We start from the raw sequence: 19,156 nt of genomic DNA, 5'->3' as shown, positions 1-19,156 counted from the left end.
CAGGCATCGCAGAGCGATGCCCCGTCCCTGGAAACGTGCGGACAGACGGAGTGGAAAATGCTCCTTGCGGGGACCTTCCGAGCCAAACCCTCCCCCGGCCCCACACAGGACACGCGGGTGCCTCCCTCCTCGGGCTCCTCGCCTGCCCTCGGGCACTCTGGGGAAAGCTCCAGGTTGTGGTGACAAGAGTGAAGACAACAAGACAGTCGGAAAACAGAATGTGAAGTATTTTTTTTTTTTTTTATATACAGAATACAGGAAAGTTTCTGTAAAGTCTAAAACGTTACAATTACTATGTACAGTGGAACTAGCTGTTCTGCTGCGGGGCGGGGGGGGGTGGCATATAAACAAAAGAGACAGACAGGTTACGACAAACGATCTGCTACAATAGACAATTTGAGGAACGTCATACCACATGTAGCACTGTACACAGCTTTAAAACATTGAAAAATGCCATCACTGATGTATTTACACAGAATCCAACACTTTTCCCTATTTGAAATAAAAATAGGATGGACACCAGGAAAAGAACTCATTTCTCACTGCCCATAATACACAGTAGCTACTTGTAGTGCAACCATAGCAGGGAGGGATGGGAAAAATAACTGTGGGAAGAAGAGCGCTTCTTTACATTAAATAAAACAATGATATTGTATAGATTTGCTGTATGAAAACTGTATTTCTCTTTTAATATAAAACTATTGTCACTGGCACAAAATAGAACAAGTTTCTGATTATTTTACAACTGCATGGGAACTATCTGTCAGGGAGAGTCCTCGAGTCAGACAGCGGTCGCCCCTCGCTCTGACGCGTCCTGCTCTCACTGCAGTTTTCCTTTTAAAATGAAATGTATAGTACAAATATATGTGCAAATGCCCCTAAAACTTGAGCAAAAAAGAAAAATTAAAAAAAGTTAAACGTTCTTCATTTCATGCAAACGGTGTGTGAACAGTCTCTGGGCCGACACAAAATCCCACCTCGGTTTGTACATTTTTGCATTGCAAGAGTCTGAGGGCGTTTTTCCTTATTCCAAAGCTCTCTTCCTAAAATTCCTAGGGAACTGAGTTGGACCGCAGCACGGGCACCTGGTGGGGTTTCAGAGAAAGCTTCTCCTCCAAGTCCATATCTTGTACTAAGGCAGTGTCCCCCTTGGGCTGTTTGGTCGCAAATTCAGTAATGCTGAAAACAAACTGCAGGCAGCCCAGCTTGATGTAACTGCCATGGTGGAGCAAGGCTGTCCCCTCCCAGCCAGCCCCGCTGCCTCCTATTAAGCTGGAGCTGCTGGCTTTGCAGTTACAGGGTTTCCGATGCTGCCCTTGCGCCTGTGAATTCATCACAGCAGCTTCTTCATGTGGCTCCTCTTCTTGTTTTCTGCTTTTATGTCGTTCTGGAAAAGAGGAGAAAAAAAAACCAAACCACAACAAAAAACCCAGTAAGATTCAGGCAGGGCAGCGACAGCTTGTTTTCAACAACGGGGGCTACTGCTGAGGTGCCTTGGCGGTAAGATCCTCCAGACACGTGTGCGAGTGGCTGGTAAAAAGGGAACAGGGATCTACTCACAGCCCCGGAGGGGTCAAGGCATTTACACACCGATTTGGTGGGTCAGGTGGAGAGCAGGAGTGAGCCTTGTGGGGATGGGGTGCCTGTGGCACAGCCCGGGAGGGGAGGACACACACGGGAAACCCCTCGCTCCGATGCGAAGCAGGGACCTGGAGCTCGGTGAGCTCCGGAGGCAGAGGAGGGGTTACCAGCGGAGTACTCCGCAGGCTGGGGCACTCCCCAGGCCCGCAGGGAAAAGTCTTGTGTAACCCAGGCTGTGGAGTGACTCCCCCTTTTGCAAGAGGCACAGCGACCGCTGCAGAACAAAGGGCACCAACAAGGAATCGATCTGCACCAGCTCCTGTCCCCCTCTAACAGCTCCCCGCGGTGTTTACGTGGGGCTGGCGCTGTCTCAACACTCACTTATCACACTCTGCACTTTGGCAACAATACTGCTGGGAGGAGTGGGCGTCATCTTCTCCGAGAAGTCACACGAATACAGAACATTGTCCACGGTCGTCCCGTGCTCACTGTAGTTCAACAGCTCGTAATGTTTCGTATTCTGACAAAAAGGGAAGAGGAGGGAATGGAGACATGAAGTCAGAAGGGTGCGTGTATACCCTGTGGAGCACTAAAACACAAACCTTCTCGCCCTACCACTGCTGATGGTTAAGGAAGAGCAGTTAAATATCCTCCAGCTTCAGCGACCACCAACCCGCCCCTCATGCATGGCTCACGCTCACAGAACTTCCCAGCAAGAGGGCCAAAGCAGCTTTGAAGAGAAGTGGGGTTTACCTACTGCCCTTGGACTGATCTTCTGCAAACAGGGGTTCAAGCTGATTCTCACAAAGTGAGCACACCATTTTAACAGGCACACTAGATGCAAACTTGGCCCAAGACCTGTGCCTAGCAGGGAAGAGATGTGCTCTGGAAAGCTGCCTCAAGATGGCAAGAGGGATGCCAGTGTGCTGCAGCAACCACAAGACAGAGACAGTCCAGGGTTTACAGGCCTTCTGCAGACACTGAAATGCCTGGAGACGTTACCGTGACTCACAGCATTACATAAAGAGCATCATGCTTAACTGAGCTTTGCAGGGCACACAGAGTGGAGGAGATTTCAGGTTTGCTCACAGGAATCATCTGAGGGCTGACGACTTTGTCCCCCAGGGACTACAGAGCTTTAATCAAGTAACAAAAACTCCCCATGCACAAGGGAGTAAGTTTTCAAGTAACCTGCTAGACTGCAGAGACTGAGGCCGAGCATGAGCTGCCAATGGCCAGAAGCAGAAACAGCAGGCAGAGCTAAGGCGGGGGAATTCTCCCTCCAGAGCCACCACAGCCACGGGAGGCCTGCTGGAGTGTGGAAGAAGTTCAGTGCCTAGAGCCTGATCTAGGATTGACCACTGTGAGGAGATGCTTCAGCACAGCTTTAAGGTCTGGATCCCATTACTGAGCGTGTTCTGTAGCTTGTAGTGCACTGGAGGAATGGCTAAAGCTGGCTGTGGGTTAATCCTGGATCCTGCTCAGTAGCTGGTTGACAAATGGTGATGTAAAAGACTATCTTGCTTCAAAGATTGTTTCCATGTTAAGAGCCATCTCCAGCGGTGCTTTTATTGGCAGACTCACCAGTCTACCTCAAGGACAAACTAATCTCTGGACTGTAGTTAAGAAGCAACTGTAGACCTTGGTTAATACTGAGAGCTTAACTCAAATTTTAGTTAAATAATTTATACAAGTACTGCAGATGGCACGAACACTTTGCACCGCCACACACCTGAAAGCAAGAGACTCAGAGCAGCTCCTTGTTTTGTTCCAGCTGAGGTTCAGTGTCGACACATAAAGCTTAGTTTGTATTAACAACACAGCTGGATCAAAAAGTATCAAACCGTTTCTACGACTTTTTCTTTCCCTAGACACCAGCAGTGACAGTGCTTACTTGTGGTCAGTCTTTGTCCACAAGCAGTTAGCTCAGAGAAATCACACTGGCTGAGCTCTGTGCTTCAGAAAAGGGTTTGACAGAAAACGCTGACGCAGCCTTCACTGGAGTGAAACCATTCACAGCCCTGGCTCTTACTTTGTAGCCCACAAAGGAGCACCACACAAAGACAACCTGCTGCCTGCATCTCCAGCTCCCACTGCCATGCATGCCAAATAATAAAAATTCTAAAAAAAAAAAAAAAAGACCCCAAACACTCAGGCACTCACCTCATCGTAGAATATGCAGGCGTGTTTGCCAGACACATAGTTACAGTGACCATAGCTTGTAAGGCACACATCCATATCAGCTCCTGTCAACGGGGAGGACAAAACAGGCTCAGTTCATTTCAGAAAAAAACTGTCAGGCAGCAGAGAACAACAGACAGAATTAAACTTCAATTAGCAAAACAACAGGGGAGCAACTGCCTTTGTCCCCGCTCCTAGGACTGCATGAATAATGCTGTGATAAGCCACCAAAGTTTCAGTGGGGGAAGGGAAGGCTAGCAGCTCCATGAAGGTTGAAGAGCATTTCACAGTTACTGGGTCTGTCCAGAGGGCCAGAAGAATCTAAGCAAAAAGAAATTAAACCTGCAAGGAAACCGTAACTCTCCTCTCCATCAGTCAGGCGTTACACCTCCAGGACAGCCATTCTACTGATTTTCATACCAGCCAGGTTACAGTGGTACAGTCCCACAAAGAATCAAGGGACAGGGAATTTCCTCATTTCTTGGGAGCGGAAGAATACTAGTAGAGGCAGCCACAATGGAGCCGTTTTCTTTAACGCCCACTTGGCAAACACTTAGGGAGGGTCAGGGAGAATCACCCCGATTCTAAAAGGTCAAGGCAGGAAAAAGCTACTCACCTGTCCCAATGTAGAGGGTTCGATAGCACATATTGACTGCACCCCCTAAGCCCATCAGAGGATAGAACACCGCCCGGGCTTGCACTTCCTTTCTTTGCGCTGCAAGATAAAGAGAAACTACTTGAACAATGTTATCAGCTAGGAAGGCTGCTTGACCCCAGTGTCCCCAGCACTAGACTCTCCAGAAAGCACAGATCCTACGGAGGATGCAGTCAGCTTTGGCCTAAACTGCAATTTCCAACCCTCTACAAATGTTTGTGCATTAAACATCTTTTTGCCAGTCACCCGAGACAATTGCTCTCTCCAGCAACCTACACAATTAGGGGAACATTAATACAGAGTGTGCACAATGGAGCCACACTGAGGAAAACACAAGCCTCCTACCACTAACTTCTTTCTAATCTCTTCCACTTTGGGTAATCAAAGAGCTGAGTCTTACTGTCAAAGTGCTACCTCAAAAAAAAAATTGGTGCTGGTGAATGTCACCAACTTAACAGCTGTAATTTCACTTCTAGGGAAGTTGCAGGAAAAACACACGGGTTGAACAGGGCTTGCCCAGGGACCAACCCAGCTCCCAGGACAGGATGATTTACCAAGCAGACCCCTTTACCCACAGGTTGGTCCTCACAGTACAATAGACAACAGCTGCTTTCAGGGCTGAGCCTCCAGAGCAGCTCCGTGGCAGCCAAGTTCAAATCACACCCTCTCACACACCCACATTAACTGGGCAGAAAATCATCTCCTGTAGAATAGATATCAAACTGGACCACACAGACCTAGGCCAGGATTTTAGCAGCTGTATTTTGGAGATAAGCTGCTCATATGTAGAGTTTAGGCCCCTCCAGCTATCACATCTGCATGACAGTGACACCAAGAACGTGAAATCAAAGAACAGAACCTGAAGATTGCGAGAGATCGCTTGCAGTCACCTACATCTACAAGAATATTGGCCACACCAAGTGGCATCACTGGACACGCAGCACTCAACGCAGCTGAAATGTGGAGCTTCCCACCTCTGCCCAGCATGAGGCCTTTCAGCTGCCTGGCTCTGCTGCCTCAACAGGACTCACTAAAGCCTTTGGATCTAATATTTCATCAGCAATGCTAAACAGTCAGCTGGATGCATCATTCCTGCACAAAAAGGGTGATGGGTGAAGACAGCATCAATCTGCCTTTTGAAAGGCAGACCGCTGAAGAATTTCCAGAACTTGCCTGTTATGAGCAGCACGGGAAAGCAGCTCATCTCACAGCCTGGTGCTGTGTCCTACGGCAGCGTTCAAAAGACTGACAAAGCATTTCGAGAATGCTGTGATGCTAGGGCAGCAAGCGAGCAGGCAAGCAGAGTTTCAGAAGAAGGCTACTGACTGCTAGCAGACAGACTTCTAAAGATCTTATCTTGGATATTTACCTCCAGGCCTAGCAAAAGGGAGAGCAGACAACTGCTCCCACAACAAGGCTGTCCAGTTAGTGCTTGAAAGCAGATTAAATGGACTGGCTGCATGCAGAGGGACATGCAGCCACATTTGCCCTGCAGCTTTAGGTGTCAGCATGCCAATTCCAGCGATCATAAACAAAGCCAATGCTGAACTAAGGAATCTGGAGATTTCCAACAGAAGCACAAGTTGTTTTCCGTTATTTGCATTAGTTGCATTTAGTGTTTTAGCTTGACAGTGACATTATTCTGAACAGGCAATGATGTCACATATTCTGTGCCCCAGTTCCTCCTGTTCCGTGTGCTTGTCTCACAAGCAACTTCTCCAGAAAGGGATAGCAGGAATCTGCATATTTCTCTCACCCATCTCAAAGGTGAGGACAAAAAAATAACCCCAAACCAAAACCAACAAGCAGCTGAACCTTCCCATCTCTTGTTAATTCTAAGATGAATAAACCACAACTTCACTAAAGATTTCCAGCAGAAAATCAGAAGTTACTGAAGGTATTTTCATTGCCATCATTTGTAATTAAGTAAAGGGACCTGCAGGAGTTTCTCACTAGTGGATATCTAGAGTGGAGGGATGAGAGGAAAGAAATGCGAAAGGTGGCATCAGGTAGCAGAAGAAGGGGGAGATCTCCTTCGATGAACAGGCAAGGGAGTGCCAAAAAGCCATGGCTCAACATAACCCAACTATTCTAGGGCTGCTCTTACCTTCAATGTGGTTTCCCACAGGAGATTGCTGATGGGAACTGACACTGCTCGCTAGAGACTGAGCTTTGGAAGGAAAGAGCTGATGTATTCTCTGCAAGGCCAGAAACTTGATCAGCTGCTCATCCAGCATATTTATCTCAATCTCTGTTAATAAACAAAAAGCAATTAGTAAGTTATTCATGGAAAGGGTGCAATCCGAACTGGAGTAGATTTTACTGTCCCGCTTTCAAACTTGACACTTGCTTCAATAGCAAAGACTTGACAAATTTTGCAATATCAAGAATCTTACATACAGGTGATCTATTACTTCATATCATCTCCTGTGAGCAACGTGTGAGGAGAGTGCCAGGAATGGCCAGAGCGCTACAACTCAGGCAGCAAGGAGAAGTTTAGGTGAACGAGGACTGATAAAAAGTTGAAAATCTGTTATTTTGGCTCAGAATCAACAGGTCATCACACCCCTTTGGGCAGCAGGTTGGGTCCTTCTTGTGAAGCTCCATTATCAGGTTAGAAAGTCTAACCCTACATTACAGAGGAAGCTGCTACAGGCTCATTCTTGAGTCACACACTTTTGTAGCAGGGTCAATTAAACCAAACAGGGTAATTCAGACAATATTATTATTGAGCTTTAAAGCAGATCTGTTGCTGATAGCTTTGAAGTATTTATATTTGTAAAGCCCTACAGAGGTCTGCTTTCTGGCAGCAAGTAGGCTGGCTAACGTCTTCTTCCAAGAGCTTTCTCCACATCAACGACAATTAAAATGGCAAGCAGAAGACAGAGCTATTAATGGCCTTTCCTGATAGCAGAGAGTTAGTCTGGGCAAGTTGAGCGGTCGGGGTTCAACCAAGAAAAGAGGGTCACACTGGCAGTGCCAGAAAGGCTGTTCTTCAGATGTAGAAGTCTCTGGCAACAGCCTTGCTACGCTACTGATGATTGCTGTTCAGCAATCTCCTCCTCCTGAAGTCACTCCACTAAGGTTTGGCATTTTTTATCAAGTGTAACAAAGGGAAAATAAAAAATGAGCCAGTCTAGGGGAAGACTGACAGACGCAGAAATAAATCAGAAAATTAACTGACCCATTAGAGCATCACCACTCAGGTGACTGCTCGACTACAAGATCTATTGCTGCTGGACTTTAAGCCTGTCGGGAACAGCTCTGGATTGCAGCTAGCACCACAACATGGCAGGGCTGCAGGTTTCTGCATGTGAATTCCACCTGGAAAGCAGCCCGTGCAATAGCGCTGTGATTAGCTTTGTGATCGTTCCTCAGAAAAGCTTCAGGCAGAAACATTTCATTGGCCTTGCTGCCTTGGCAACACTACAAGTAGGGAAGCATGTGACATATTTAAGGTAATGTATACCCAGCCCCGCCCTCACCTGACTGCAACCCTTCTTTATCTCTAGAACTTTTCCTTAAGCAGAGACCGAATGATCTAGGGAAGCAAACACACAGGGCTAGGAGAGACTGATAATGAACTAAATACTCACCGCCATCCATAAATGCTTTCAGGGAACTGGTGAGGTCCAACATAGCTGCAGAGTTTGAAGTGAGTGATGAGGGTAGAGTTAAAGCGCTTCCTATGGATAAGGTGCTGGGACTGACCTTACCATCTACAGAGAAAGATGGTGCAGAGAAGATATGTCACTGTGACGTTCGTGAGACATGCACCCAGCCCTCGGGCTGCACTTCACTTCCAAGCTGCTGGGAATGACTAATTTTGCTCATAGTCATGCTTTGAAAAGGCCTGAATTAGAGGCCATTAGCTTTCTTCTCCTCACAGAAGGACTAGTGTGTGCCTCTAACAGAGCCAACTGCAGGCTTCTGCCTCTCACCTCCAGTTGTCTGAGGAATTCTGGACCTACGCATTTAAGCTCCTACTCCCTATCTGAAGCAGCAGCAATGACAGACTGATGTCCTACAGAGACAAGAAAGTTGAACATCAAGTTCCCAGGAGCTTCAAGAGCTCGCTAAACCTAGAGACTACTACTTTGCCAAGTAGCTTGTCTAGGTCTGAAACTGCATAAAAAGTACAATTGTCACATTATTTTCTGCACGATTATCAAGTCTGGGGTGTACTTCACTGTCCAGTAAGAATGTGACAGTCATAAGCATATTTTACTATTTACAAAATAAAATCCTACTGCTTTGGCAGTGACCATGCAGCTGAAAGAGGCAATGGCAAATGCCAGGAAATAACATCCCTTTAATGTGTTGTTGATACCAGATCTTGAGTTGGTTTGCTTAGAAGTTCAACTACTATAAGCCTGAAGTTTATGGCAAAAAAAAAAAAAAAAGGTCATGAATTTTATTTGTATTTTTGTAGTCAGCAACAAAATGTGCACACCATCATTTAAAATTTGTTATATACATATGCATCATATTAGATGAAAAACCTAAATATTTACACCTTCCCCAAGAGACATTGCACCAAAATAAGGTTTTAATCTGCATTTTGTAGAACACAAGCTTTGCACCAGAAGCAATTATTTAACATCTTAAGTAACTGCAAAATTATGTAGGGCTTGCAGTGCTCTTCAAACCACAAGCAAGAAGTTTTCTATAGTATGGTCTCATTTCCTCTACCAAAACTTCTCCCAGCCTTGAATTTCTAAGCAGGGCACGGTCACGCTAGCAACCTCAGAGTAGCCAAGTTTGTTCAGCGAGGAGGCCAAGTACTCCAGGGACTGCTTCCAAACACGAGGTAAAGCTCAGAAGTTACTCATTAAGGAATTTAATAAAAAGATGTTGCCTCTGTTGCTTGCAACCCCCAGATCTGAGCCACTCCACGCAATTCTGCCACTGAGCAGCTCGAAACTGCAGGAGACGTGACAGACAGTTCTGTCACACGCTTTTCAGCGACTGCTTCATCCCAACCTGCTCGAAGGATTTACTAGTTTGAATGCTGAGTGGGTGGGGGGAAAGGGAAAAAAAAGGAGAACGCTTTAAGGAAAAGCTTATTCTAGCAAAATTTGAGCTATGGGCAGTTACTCTGACTTTGACGTCTATCAACAGTTATCAGTATCTGCGACTTGATGCTTTTGTACTGAAGACTGGGTATATACACTTTAACAGCAGGGGTTTTGGGTGCAACTCAGGACAGAGATGGTACATCCAGGTCCGTAACTACCCTGTATTAACAGACTAGCAGATACCAAACAGACTGCAGCTTCCCAAGTCCGCGTTTCTCTAACATCAAGGCTGTGCGGCTGGAGACTTCAAACACAGCTGTACTAGGGGACACAACCGTCACTGGAAGTTAGCGTGTACAGCGATCTATCGTAGGCTCAGATGCCAGGCAGCTGCTCTTGTGAGGACTACCTCACAATCCAACTAGTGCTTTAAAACAAATCAGTAGTTTTAAAGCAGCATCGGAGTGCCTGGAGTTGATACAGCAGCCAACTGATTTAAAACTACTGCTTCTCAGAATTAAACTGATCTTGCATCTCAGGACAGTCCTCCTCCTCAGGTATGCGCAGCCAACAAAAACATGTCCCCGTGGATCCCATGAAGGGACTTAAGACAGAGGAGATTTGAGAAACTTCTCCCAGCTCTCCACAGAAAACCCAACTCCAGTAAAATGAGGGCACAGTGCTGGAGCCTTGAGGTTCAGTTTTGCCTGAACACTTCCTCAGCCCCGGGGGCCAAGATCAGCCGTTCGGCACGTACCTGAAGGTGGTGCTGGTGAACAGAATCTGTTTGTGGACCCAACAGCAGAGATGCCGTCTCCCACAGCCTGCGGAGGGGTGAGAGCTCTCGTGGCGGTCAGAGGGGAGCCCATAGATCGCAGGTCTGCCGTCAGCGGCGGTCCTATCTGTGTCTGCACATTCTTTCTTTGCAAAGTGCTGGTGGTCTCCAGGCTGGCACAGGAGCTTGATATGGACGTAGGCATGCTTGTGACCGGCACAGAACCCCTTTGTGCACAAGAAACGGGTCCTGCTACGTTCTCCGTTTTGACAATGGTTCCTATGGTGTGATTCAGAAGTCCACAAGTTGCTGGGGGCGTGAGGGGCCGAGGCCACGTTTGCCGATGAGACAAAACAGGTATTGTATTACCAGATCCGATTAGCCTCTGAGAGTCAGTCAACTGTGCTGAAGATTCAGATGAGACGCCATAGAAATGAGGACCGTTTACTTTAATGTCAGAGGCCGTCGGCCCATTCGAAGTCCCGCAAGAAGAGACCTTCTTGGATTTATCTATACAAGAGCTGCAGTTGACATCTTCTTGTGACAAAGTCTGCTGGGATTGCGAGGAGCTCAAGGAATTCTGGGTGGTAATCCCTGAGGTGCAGGATGACGTGGAATAGGGGGTAGGTGTAGGTGCCTTGTCAGCTGCCTGGTAAGGGTTGGCGAGTGAGCCATCTGCCACAATAACAGGCTTAATATCAGCCTTCTCTGTTTGTTCAGAGTCCCAAAGCGAAGTCATCTGCTTAGCAGATAAATGTTTCAATATGCTGCACTGGAGCGCAACAACACTACAGAGCCACTGGGAGGAAGAAAAAAAGTGCAGGTTAGCTCCACCAGCAGACAATGCTCCAAACCTCAACAGTTACTCCAACCATTCACCCAGCTCAAAGACATTCAGCTGCCTCACACTGTGCTGCCGACCACTCAGGGACAGCCTGGAACTACAGCATCTGCTCTGATGCTCGTCTAGAACCAGAATAAAGTTTTTGTCCAGAGGTACAAAAGCGTAAAGAAAATTATGTACTGTTTATCACCGTGCTGGGGACAGTACACAGAGGAGCTGAGGTTAAAGGAGGGAGAAGGCAGCAGACACTTCCTCACCCCCAAACTCTTCGCCCCCTTCACTTGTTAAGTGTTGCAACTCTGGCTAGTTACAAACACATCTTTCACAAATACAGGCTTCTATCCAAACACAACTCTCCAACCTACTCTGTAGCATGCTGGAAAGAAATGCTGATCTGCCTCACGCTATAGGGGGTCACCTGCCAAAGCTGGAGTGGAGAGCACCTTTCCTTTTACAAAAGGTAGAGGAAGACCAAAAGATTTATTTGAAGTTTTAAGCTCCACGGTGAACATGCACATGCCGTACAGAAGAACCCCGCCTGAGCTAACAGAAGGACTTGACTACACCACTGATTGCAAAGCAACATGCCTTCGTGTGTGGAATCTGGCAAGAAGTTTCATACAAGATTTAAACACTCGTTTGACCTTGATTTAGAAGTCCTATTCTATCAGCAACAAAAAGCAGCCCAGAAATGTGATGTTAACACACAAATAATCATGTCAGAGAGCAGCCTTACGTATTCAAAGTGGAAATTATTTCCCCTCAGCCAGGAAATAAAAATGACATCTAGACAGAAAGCCCTCAACTCCACTCTTAAGGCCAAAAGACTATTTCACCACTTCCCTGAAGTGTCAGATGGGGAGTTTTACATTTCACCTGGAAAGCCAAAAGGAAGTTTTAATGGGCAAGGGTGTCAGAGACAAGACAAGCTATCACCTTCAGACATGATTTTGAGACTGGTTTCCTAGACAACTGCTCTGATCACGACTGAAATGGAAGAGGATCTTTGTACCAAAGCAACTACAGACAGAGTCCAAGCATTTGACTTCATTTACCTCCTGTTGTTCTGTCTGGCTGGCTAAGTGCTCAGTGTTCAAAAGGTGCTTCTGCAAGGGTTCCTCAGGGATCCCGTTACAGATCAGCTCGCCATCTCTAATTGCTGCAGGTGCAAGTAACGGGGGTGGAAGCCGGTATTGGGACTTTATAGCATCAGGAACCTACATTGTAGAGAAAGAAGATCACACGTGAGAACAATTACTCAAGAATAACTAAACGAAGTGCCTAACCAGCACTACATTCCATGTTTACTGCTTTCTGACCCAGAGGAACCCTGCAGACAATACATTAGAAGTTTCAAGGACTGAGTACTTTAAAATGATGCAGCCACATTGAAATTAATAGGTTTTATTCCCTTAGGTCAGGCATGACTTCAGTACAATGTGGTGGCTACAGAATAAGAGAAGCCATGCAAAAAAGGCCAAGTACAAAGGGAAACCAGTATGGCAATTTTCAGGCATTTTTGCAGAAAATACTCTTTGGGGTTTAATGCAGCAGCCCCAGTTCTGCCTGGGACACCTTCAGGAGGTTTTGTGCTGTACTTTCTATGCTCGTGCTAGATTTAAAGGCTTACTTGTAATAGCTGAGCTTTAAGGTTGGTAGAAAAAGGGCTTCTTAAATCCTACACGCAGTGAAAAGTAACTGCTGACTTCCAGACCTCTCACCAACTCATGAATTCAGACCCCACCCTCTGCCTCTTGCCCCAAAAGGCTACCCCACAGGCCATGCTGGTTTCCCTTCCAACTAGAATACATACACAGGGAGTTTCAGCAGCACCCACTTGTTTACACATACCTTCAAACCTTTTCTCTTTACTGATTGAAGAACTCTGCGATTCGGAGGATGTTTCTTATGGATTCGGTTTAAGAAATCCACTTTGACAACATGCTGAGATATGGTGTCCTGGAACCGGTCAAATACTCGGCACCGATTACTCAGGGTCAAGTTCTTCTGGTTCAGCTGGGTGATCAGATAATGCCACAGGAGTTAGGGAACTGCGGGTCACTCTAATGTACCCTAAGACTTTCATAACACCTCGTAGCACTGGCAGTACAGCATCAGCTCAGCTTTAGACTATTTGTTTCCTGCAGCACTAGCCATTTCTGTTAAAGGGCACATTGCTGGAGATGAATACAAAAGCATTTAGAGGCCTACTAATCAGCATCAATGCTCTCAGCAGCAGTTTGTCTGGGCACAAGCCCTTTGTTTCAGCCCCCTGTTTTCTGAGTATTTAAGTCTCAAGTACACTGCTTTTCCACAAATGAAAACTCCCTCTTGGAATGAAAGTTTTTTGGGTTAAGCATGCAAAGAATTACTTCCCCTATTTGTAGCACTGTGCTGCTTTGTATCACAGTTCTGGAAGCTCATCTAGATCTTAAGGAGTCCAGTCCAAAAACTAGACAAGCTGTCAGTGAAGCCACAATCTGAGCTGTCAGCTTCAGTTACAGGAAGGAGTTCCCCCATCTTTATATTTTATTGCAGATAGCAGCATCATATTCCTTTGGAGAGCGCGTTGCTTGCAGCAGGAGCTTTACAAGCGTTACAGGGATCAATAAGAGCTCAGAAGCTGTTTTACATTTGTTGTACTTTGTCCTTTAATGGACCTGCCAGGTTCCACTCCAGCATCCGGTTACCATACTGCAATCATAGCCCTGCTTACCACCACATGTTCTATGTGATTTGGGCACATCCATCTACCCAGAGGCATGGCAGTAAGCGGTGGCTCCAGACAATCCATGTGGAACAGGAGTGGGCAATAATCACACTGAATTAGAGGTGCCACTCTGCAACTCCTGCAAAGAGAGCACCATATCTTATTTCCCATACAGAACAGAGCATAAACTGAACACACAGGCAAACTCAGCTAGCCACTTTAGCTTAATGTTTCTCCACCAACTCCTCTGCACCACATTACTCACATCTAAAATTAGACTTCAGATTTGTAACTTGATCTACATGGACCTTCTGCAAGACCCACTCAAGGCAAAAGGACTTGCCCGTGCACATGAGGGTTTCCCAGTGCAAAAGAGGTCCTTTGGCAGGAGGAGTCGCTGGAAAGCTGCAAGCACCTGTCAGATTCACACAAGCAACTTCTCAAGTTGACCTTGTGCGTTAAGTTCTGAGTGAATTCATTTAGAGCAGAATTCAGAGATCAAAAAGAAATTTCAGATTTCGGTTATTACAGTTTTCTTCAGATGAATCGTGTGAAGTTGGGACATTTACTTGAACAAGATGTTCTCACAGTAAGTCTCAAACTCCAGAAAGTGACTGCAACTGATTCCCCAGGCTTTAAAAAGGTCTTTGCTCTATGACAAAGTCATCAGCTGCGCTCCACAAAAGCCCTCCCGAGTCTCCAGACTGCTTCCAAAACTCGCTCCGACTGGGTTGCTGAAACATTTTTTTTTTTGTTTTCACTGACATTTTGAATTGGGATTTATCTGTGCAGCTTTTTATGCCGTTCTAAAAACCAGTAGTATTTTGTACTGGTTTTCAGATCTACTATTTCAACACAATATTCCTATTTGCCTTGGGCTTATATATCTCTCAGTAGATTCCTATTACCTAAAGGTCACCTCCTCGCATACTTCCTTCACGAACCATAAACAAATATCTCCATTTCTAAACCACCATCATTTCAGAATATTTCTTAGTAGAAAAATACTGAAGACAAGATGGCTCACTCTCTTTGGGCTACATGTTAAAGCCCTTTACAGCCACACAGGGCTGCAGAAAGCACACCTACACTTGCCATAGTTAAACAGCTGCTATTTAGCAGAGATGATTATTCCCCCATTTGTTTAGAGGATTGTAAGCAAGTGAAGAATAGGAAAGGGAACAGGTCATCTACTTTTTTCAGCCAGAACTTTGCTCCTGTGAAGGGTGCAGCTACACTAAACAGCTTCCCTGGAAGGAAGAGTCAAGTACCTGTTGCATGTGAAGCAGACTTTCACCGGCAAGGGAACCAAACCATTGTGGTCTAACTCGTGTTGTGCTTTCTTGACATTCTTTCCTGTGGTTTCTTCCTTTCTCCTCCTCTTACTAGTACCTGAAAGAAAGTTTTAAAAGGCCTTGGGTTACCCACATAGCTGAGATTTGTTTTCTGGTAATAATAATATATATTAATGTATTATAATAATTTCACACAGCAGCAAACAGAAAAGGCAAAAAGAACTGCTTAAGGAACTTTTATCAACCACTAAATCGAGCCAGAAGTGACAGAGACAAGCAAGCATATATTATACTTAATCATTGCAGTGACATCCTATACATGGAGTCATTACTTAGTTACTAGATTATCATGCCACAGATCAGAATCAAGTATTTTGACAGGTGGAATCTTTTTCTTCAGGCTGATGATCTAGACTAAAGTGACAAGAGGAAGCCTCTAGCACAAATGCTGATGGAGGCGCAGTGTGTCCCCACAGCTCACACCTGAAAGAGGTCACCAGCTGGAGGAGGACCAGGAGCATGTCTGTAACCTCTGCTTTCACCAGTGAGCATCACTGAACCACTACCACCAAGGAATCAATAGGGAAAAGAGGCAAGATGGCAGCAGGATGCAACTGCAGACATCTTGCCCAACATTAGACAAGCCAGCGCTCACCTGGAAGTGCTGTGGTGCAGGTCAGTTCATTCGGCAACTGGAACTGCGTTGGGTTCCTTTCCATGGCAGCAGCAATAAGAAGCTCAAAGGGCCGCTTCAGCTGGGGCTGCCCACAGTCCATTTCTGCAATGGCAGAGTCATCATCCACGTCAATTATGTCCTCATCGACATCATTCTGTTCTGAGTTGGGGGTCTCGGTGCTGGCATTGGATGTGGGAGTGCCAGGCCGGCTTGCTCTCCTTTCCAAGATCCTGGCATGCGCATTAGCCCTGATGCTGCTGCTAGACCTGTCCAACAGGTCTGCGTCACTGGTGGGGGAGGTGGTCCTTTTCCCAGATTTGTCCACCAATCCATTTACCTGCCCCAGCTCTTTCTTCTGTTCTCGCTTCTGCACGACATGAATAGGCAGGCTTATCATGGAGGCCACAAACAAAGCACATCAACCTTGACAAATATGCAATCGAAGACAAAGAGCATCTGAAAAGGCTTGAGCCACTTACTACAACTTCCTTGTGAAGTCATTAAAGCCTTGATCTAGCAAAAACAATTTGATTGCAGCTAAAGTACAGATGACCAAACAGCTGAAGGGAACCAAGCATGGGGAAGAAAATTAGCATGTCTCTCTCCTTTCAGGATAGCCATATCTGAGTCCAGATCAGAACAATGTTTCACAGCATCTAGTCCTAAATACTTGACAAATCAGACAACTCTGTTTACTTTGCTAGCCAACGCTGAGAAACTCCACGGTAGACTGTGCAGGTAGACCGTTCATTGATGATGCAGCCTATTAACCCTGGCAGGGCATCCAAACCCGTTACGGAACGAGGTCAGCTTGAGAATACAAGCACAGTATACAAACAACACTGCTATCCCTTGACAACAGTAATCTTGAACAAGTTGGGCAGGGAGAACTGCAGCAGAGGAAAACAATACATTGCCATCACCGTGAGATCCATTTTGTAACAGGAGGGGATGCTGCATGGCCTAGTACGGGGAACTGTGCACTGCTCCAGTGCCTGACACCATCACCAATATGGATGAACCAACCTACTCGATCACTAAAATGGTCTGCAAAAGGAACAAAGTGTTATCAAGGTAATTTTTAATATAGAAAAGTTGAGAATCTTTTTTCTTTCTCTCTTTTTTAATTTATTTTGTCATTATTTTTTCAATTTGCAGCCTTCACTTTTACTGTGGGCAGATGGTTGAACAGTACCCTGGAAACATAACAAGGCAATTGCTTCAGGAACAAAAGGCTGAGTACACAGTTTTCTTCCAATCTGTTTTGGGTGTCACTTCAAGGAAACAGTTGCTAGATAGTTTGGTACAGTTTCTAAACCCTCTGCTACATAGTCTTACAGAGTCACAGCAATGAGATGTTTACATTGTGCAAGACAGCTTCCTGGAGAAAGAGCATCAAGCAGAAAAAAAAAAAAAGACAAGCCACAATCTTGCCCAATCATCTCCTCCCCATCCTGTTCGACAGCCCAGGAAATCATAACTCACTGTGATTTCACACTCTGCTGATGTGCAACTGCTGCGAAGTCACACACTTCTAAAAAACACACATTAACCAGAATCACAGCCCTGATGCCAAAGCTGCATTAACAGGACTCCTGTTTCACCTGTAGATAGCTCACCTCCTTGAGCCTGGGAGCCATTCCCACTGTGCCTCAGCTCTCCCTGCTTTCCAGAAGTGGGGGGAAGGAAAACAGTTTAAAAGGTACAGCTTGACAAGAACACAGCAGCCATCTCAGTTTTGGTTCCTAATAGCAAGGTTAAAAATAGCATGAGGGTCTCATCAAGACCCCTTAGTTTTCTTTAAGTCTGTTCTAGCAAAGCCCTTTGCAACTGTGAGCACAGAAAGTATTGGTGGTATATACATACACAATAAAGGGAGAGGAAGGTATAAAATACAGGGTTCATGTTTCAAATGGACAGTCGGAAGGGCAGGGATCATGTCTGTTAGGAGAGGCTTTACCTTGCGGCGTACAGTGCAGCGGTGACACATCCACTCCCCCGGAGGCAGCATTTCCTCACTGAGCGGAGGGTTGCTACAAGAGAAATACAAAGCAATGCTTTACTGTTATTTCTGGAACGCCTCTTCTCGAGTACACGCAGCCCTTCCGCCCCCAGGCACTTCCTCCTTTTCTTTACAGTGATGCTCCCCATACATCCACTTCACCTCTACCAAGCTAGTCTTCCTTGAAACCCGTCTCAGCTCCACCATGCAACACGCTCCGCGATTTCAGAAGACAGTCTTAGAATTGAATAGCAAAGATAAATGGAAGATTCGCTTGTGTGCAACACATATACCTCCCCCCTAACACCAACACCTCCTTAAATAACGATTACTCCACGCAAGACTGCACAGATTCCCGTGCAGCAAACACAGTCATCTATCTAGGCGTTTCCATCCCTTGAGTCTGCAGTGTGAGTCCAACTGAGCAAGCTGCCATGAAGACTACCTACTGCTTCCCATGTCCTCCGTCCCTGGGCACACTGACTTAATGGTGGAAACCACTTTCTATCTTCAGACAACCCAAATACTCTTAAAAGTGTCACCACATACAGCTTGCCTTGGCTATGAAGCGCTAGATACATCCTACTCATATGGATCTGCACTTACTATAAAAGCTGTATCACATCGAAATGACATTCTCATTTTGATGCTAGAAATAAACCAGAGCAAATTTGATGGAGTAAGGAGGACTATTTTGAGAAACACACTCCTCAGTTAAAGGCAGAGCAGCATATGTTAGAGGATACACTTTTCTTACAGATCCTACTACTAGCTCAAGAACTTTCCAACACCTCTATTTCATTAAGATTTGTTATTTCAGCAAACTGCTGACTGTTGCAGGAAAAGTGTACATGCTGTCAGAAAAACAGTCAGTTTCCATGCAGCATGGCTTTAAGTTATACTTCTAAAAGTTCTCCCTACTGATGCTAGAGAGCTGCATAGCAAGCCTGCTGTCCTGTGCTGAGCACTGAACAGATAGATGTGCTATTGCAGGACCTGAAAGCTCCATTTCCCACTGACTGAAAAATGGGTTACAAGGGACCCAGCTGGGACTGACTGGGTCACAAGGTGATCCAGCAGTAGTGTGGCCACACTAGCAAGGAGCTTCCAAGATCGGCCCAAGAAGCCACGTGAGGATGGGCAGCCAGACTATGGTTCACTTCAGGAGGGTCGACACTGTTTATTGCACCTACAGGCAAATATCAAAGCAAAACCAAGTCAAGCTTTAAGAAGTCTCTAGCACTGACAAGCCAGAGAGGATAAGATGCATATTTGTTGGCTAGTAAGGGCTGTGCTTTGCGGCAAAGGGAGAGGCTGTCTTCCTCGAGAACCTTGATCCTAGCACAGGGAAATGGCACAGGATCCCAGCCCAGGCTCCCAAGCTTGAGCTGTAAAAACAAACATGCTTCCTTTGTTTAA

The 19,156-nt window shown here is 45.9% G+C and overlaps 1 protein-coding gene across 1 annotated transcript; it reads right to left on the bottom strand.

Moving 5' to 3' along the window:
* Positions 1-181: 181 nt before the first annotated feature.
* Positions 182-17,787, bottom strand: PHF12 (PHD finger protein 12). Its single transcript, XM_026861578.1, has 13 exons — positions 17,696-17,787; positions 15,715-16,102; positions 15,036-15,156; positions 13,771-13,903; positions 12,906-13,070; positions 12,110-12,271; positions 10,193-11,009; positions 8,014-8,136; positions 6,525-6,668; positions 4,379-4,477; positions 3,745-3,827; positions 1,963-2,101; positions 182-1,387 (listed from the first exon to the last, which is right to left on the bottom strand). The coding sequence occupies exons 1-13, from the start codon at positions 17,744-17,746 to the stop codon at positions 1,053-1,055; spliced, it is 2,760 nt and encodes a 919-aa protein (XP_026717379.1). The 5' UTR covers positions 17,747-17,787; the 3' UTR covers positions 182-1,052.
* Between the last annotated feature and the right edge of the window lie 1,369 nt (positions 17,788-19,156).

This window comes from Athene cunicularia, assembly GCF_003259725.1.
Source record: "Athene cunicularia isolate RWA chromosome 19 unlocalized genomic scaffold, athCun1 chr19_part1, whole genome shotgun sequence".
NCBI lineage: Eukaryota > Metazoa > Chordata > Aves > Strigiformes > Strigidae > Athene > Athene cunicularia.
Note: the sequence above shows the minus strand (reverse complement) of the source record. Positions and strands in the feature narration are given on the sequence as shown.

Excerpts from the sequence above, each read along its gene's own strand:
- PHF12 (XM_026861578.1), bottom strand. The coding sequence starts at position 17,746 with ATGCTGCCTCCGGGGGAGTGGATGTGTCACCGCTGCACTGTACGCCGC. Across the intron at positions 13,071-13,770 it reads ATCACATAGAACATGTGGTG|CTGAACCAGAAGAACTTGAC; the intron begins GTAAGCAGGGCT and ends CTGATCACCCAG. Across the intron at positions 6,669-8,013 it reads GAAAGCATTTATGGATGGCG|AGATTGAGATAAATATGCTG; the intron begins GTGAGTATTTAG and ends GTTTATTAACAG.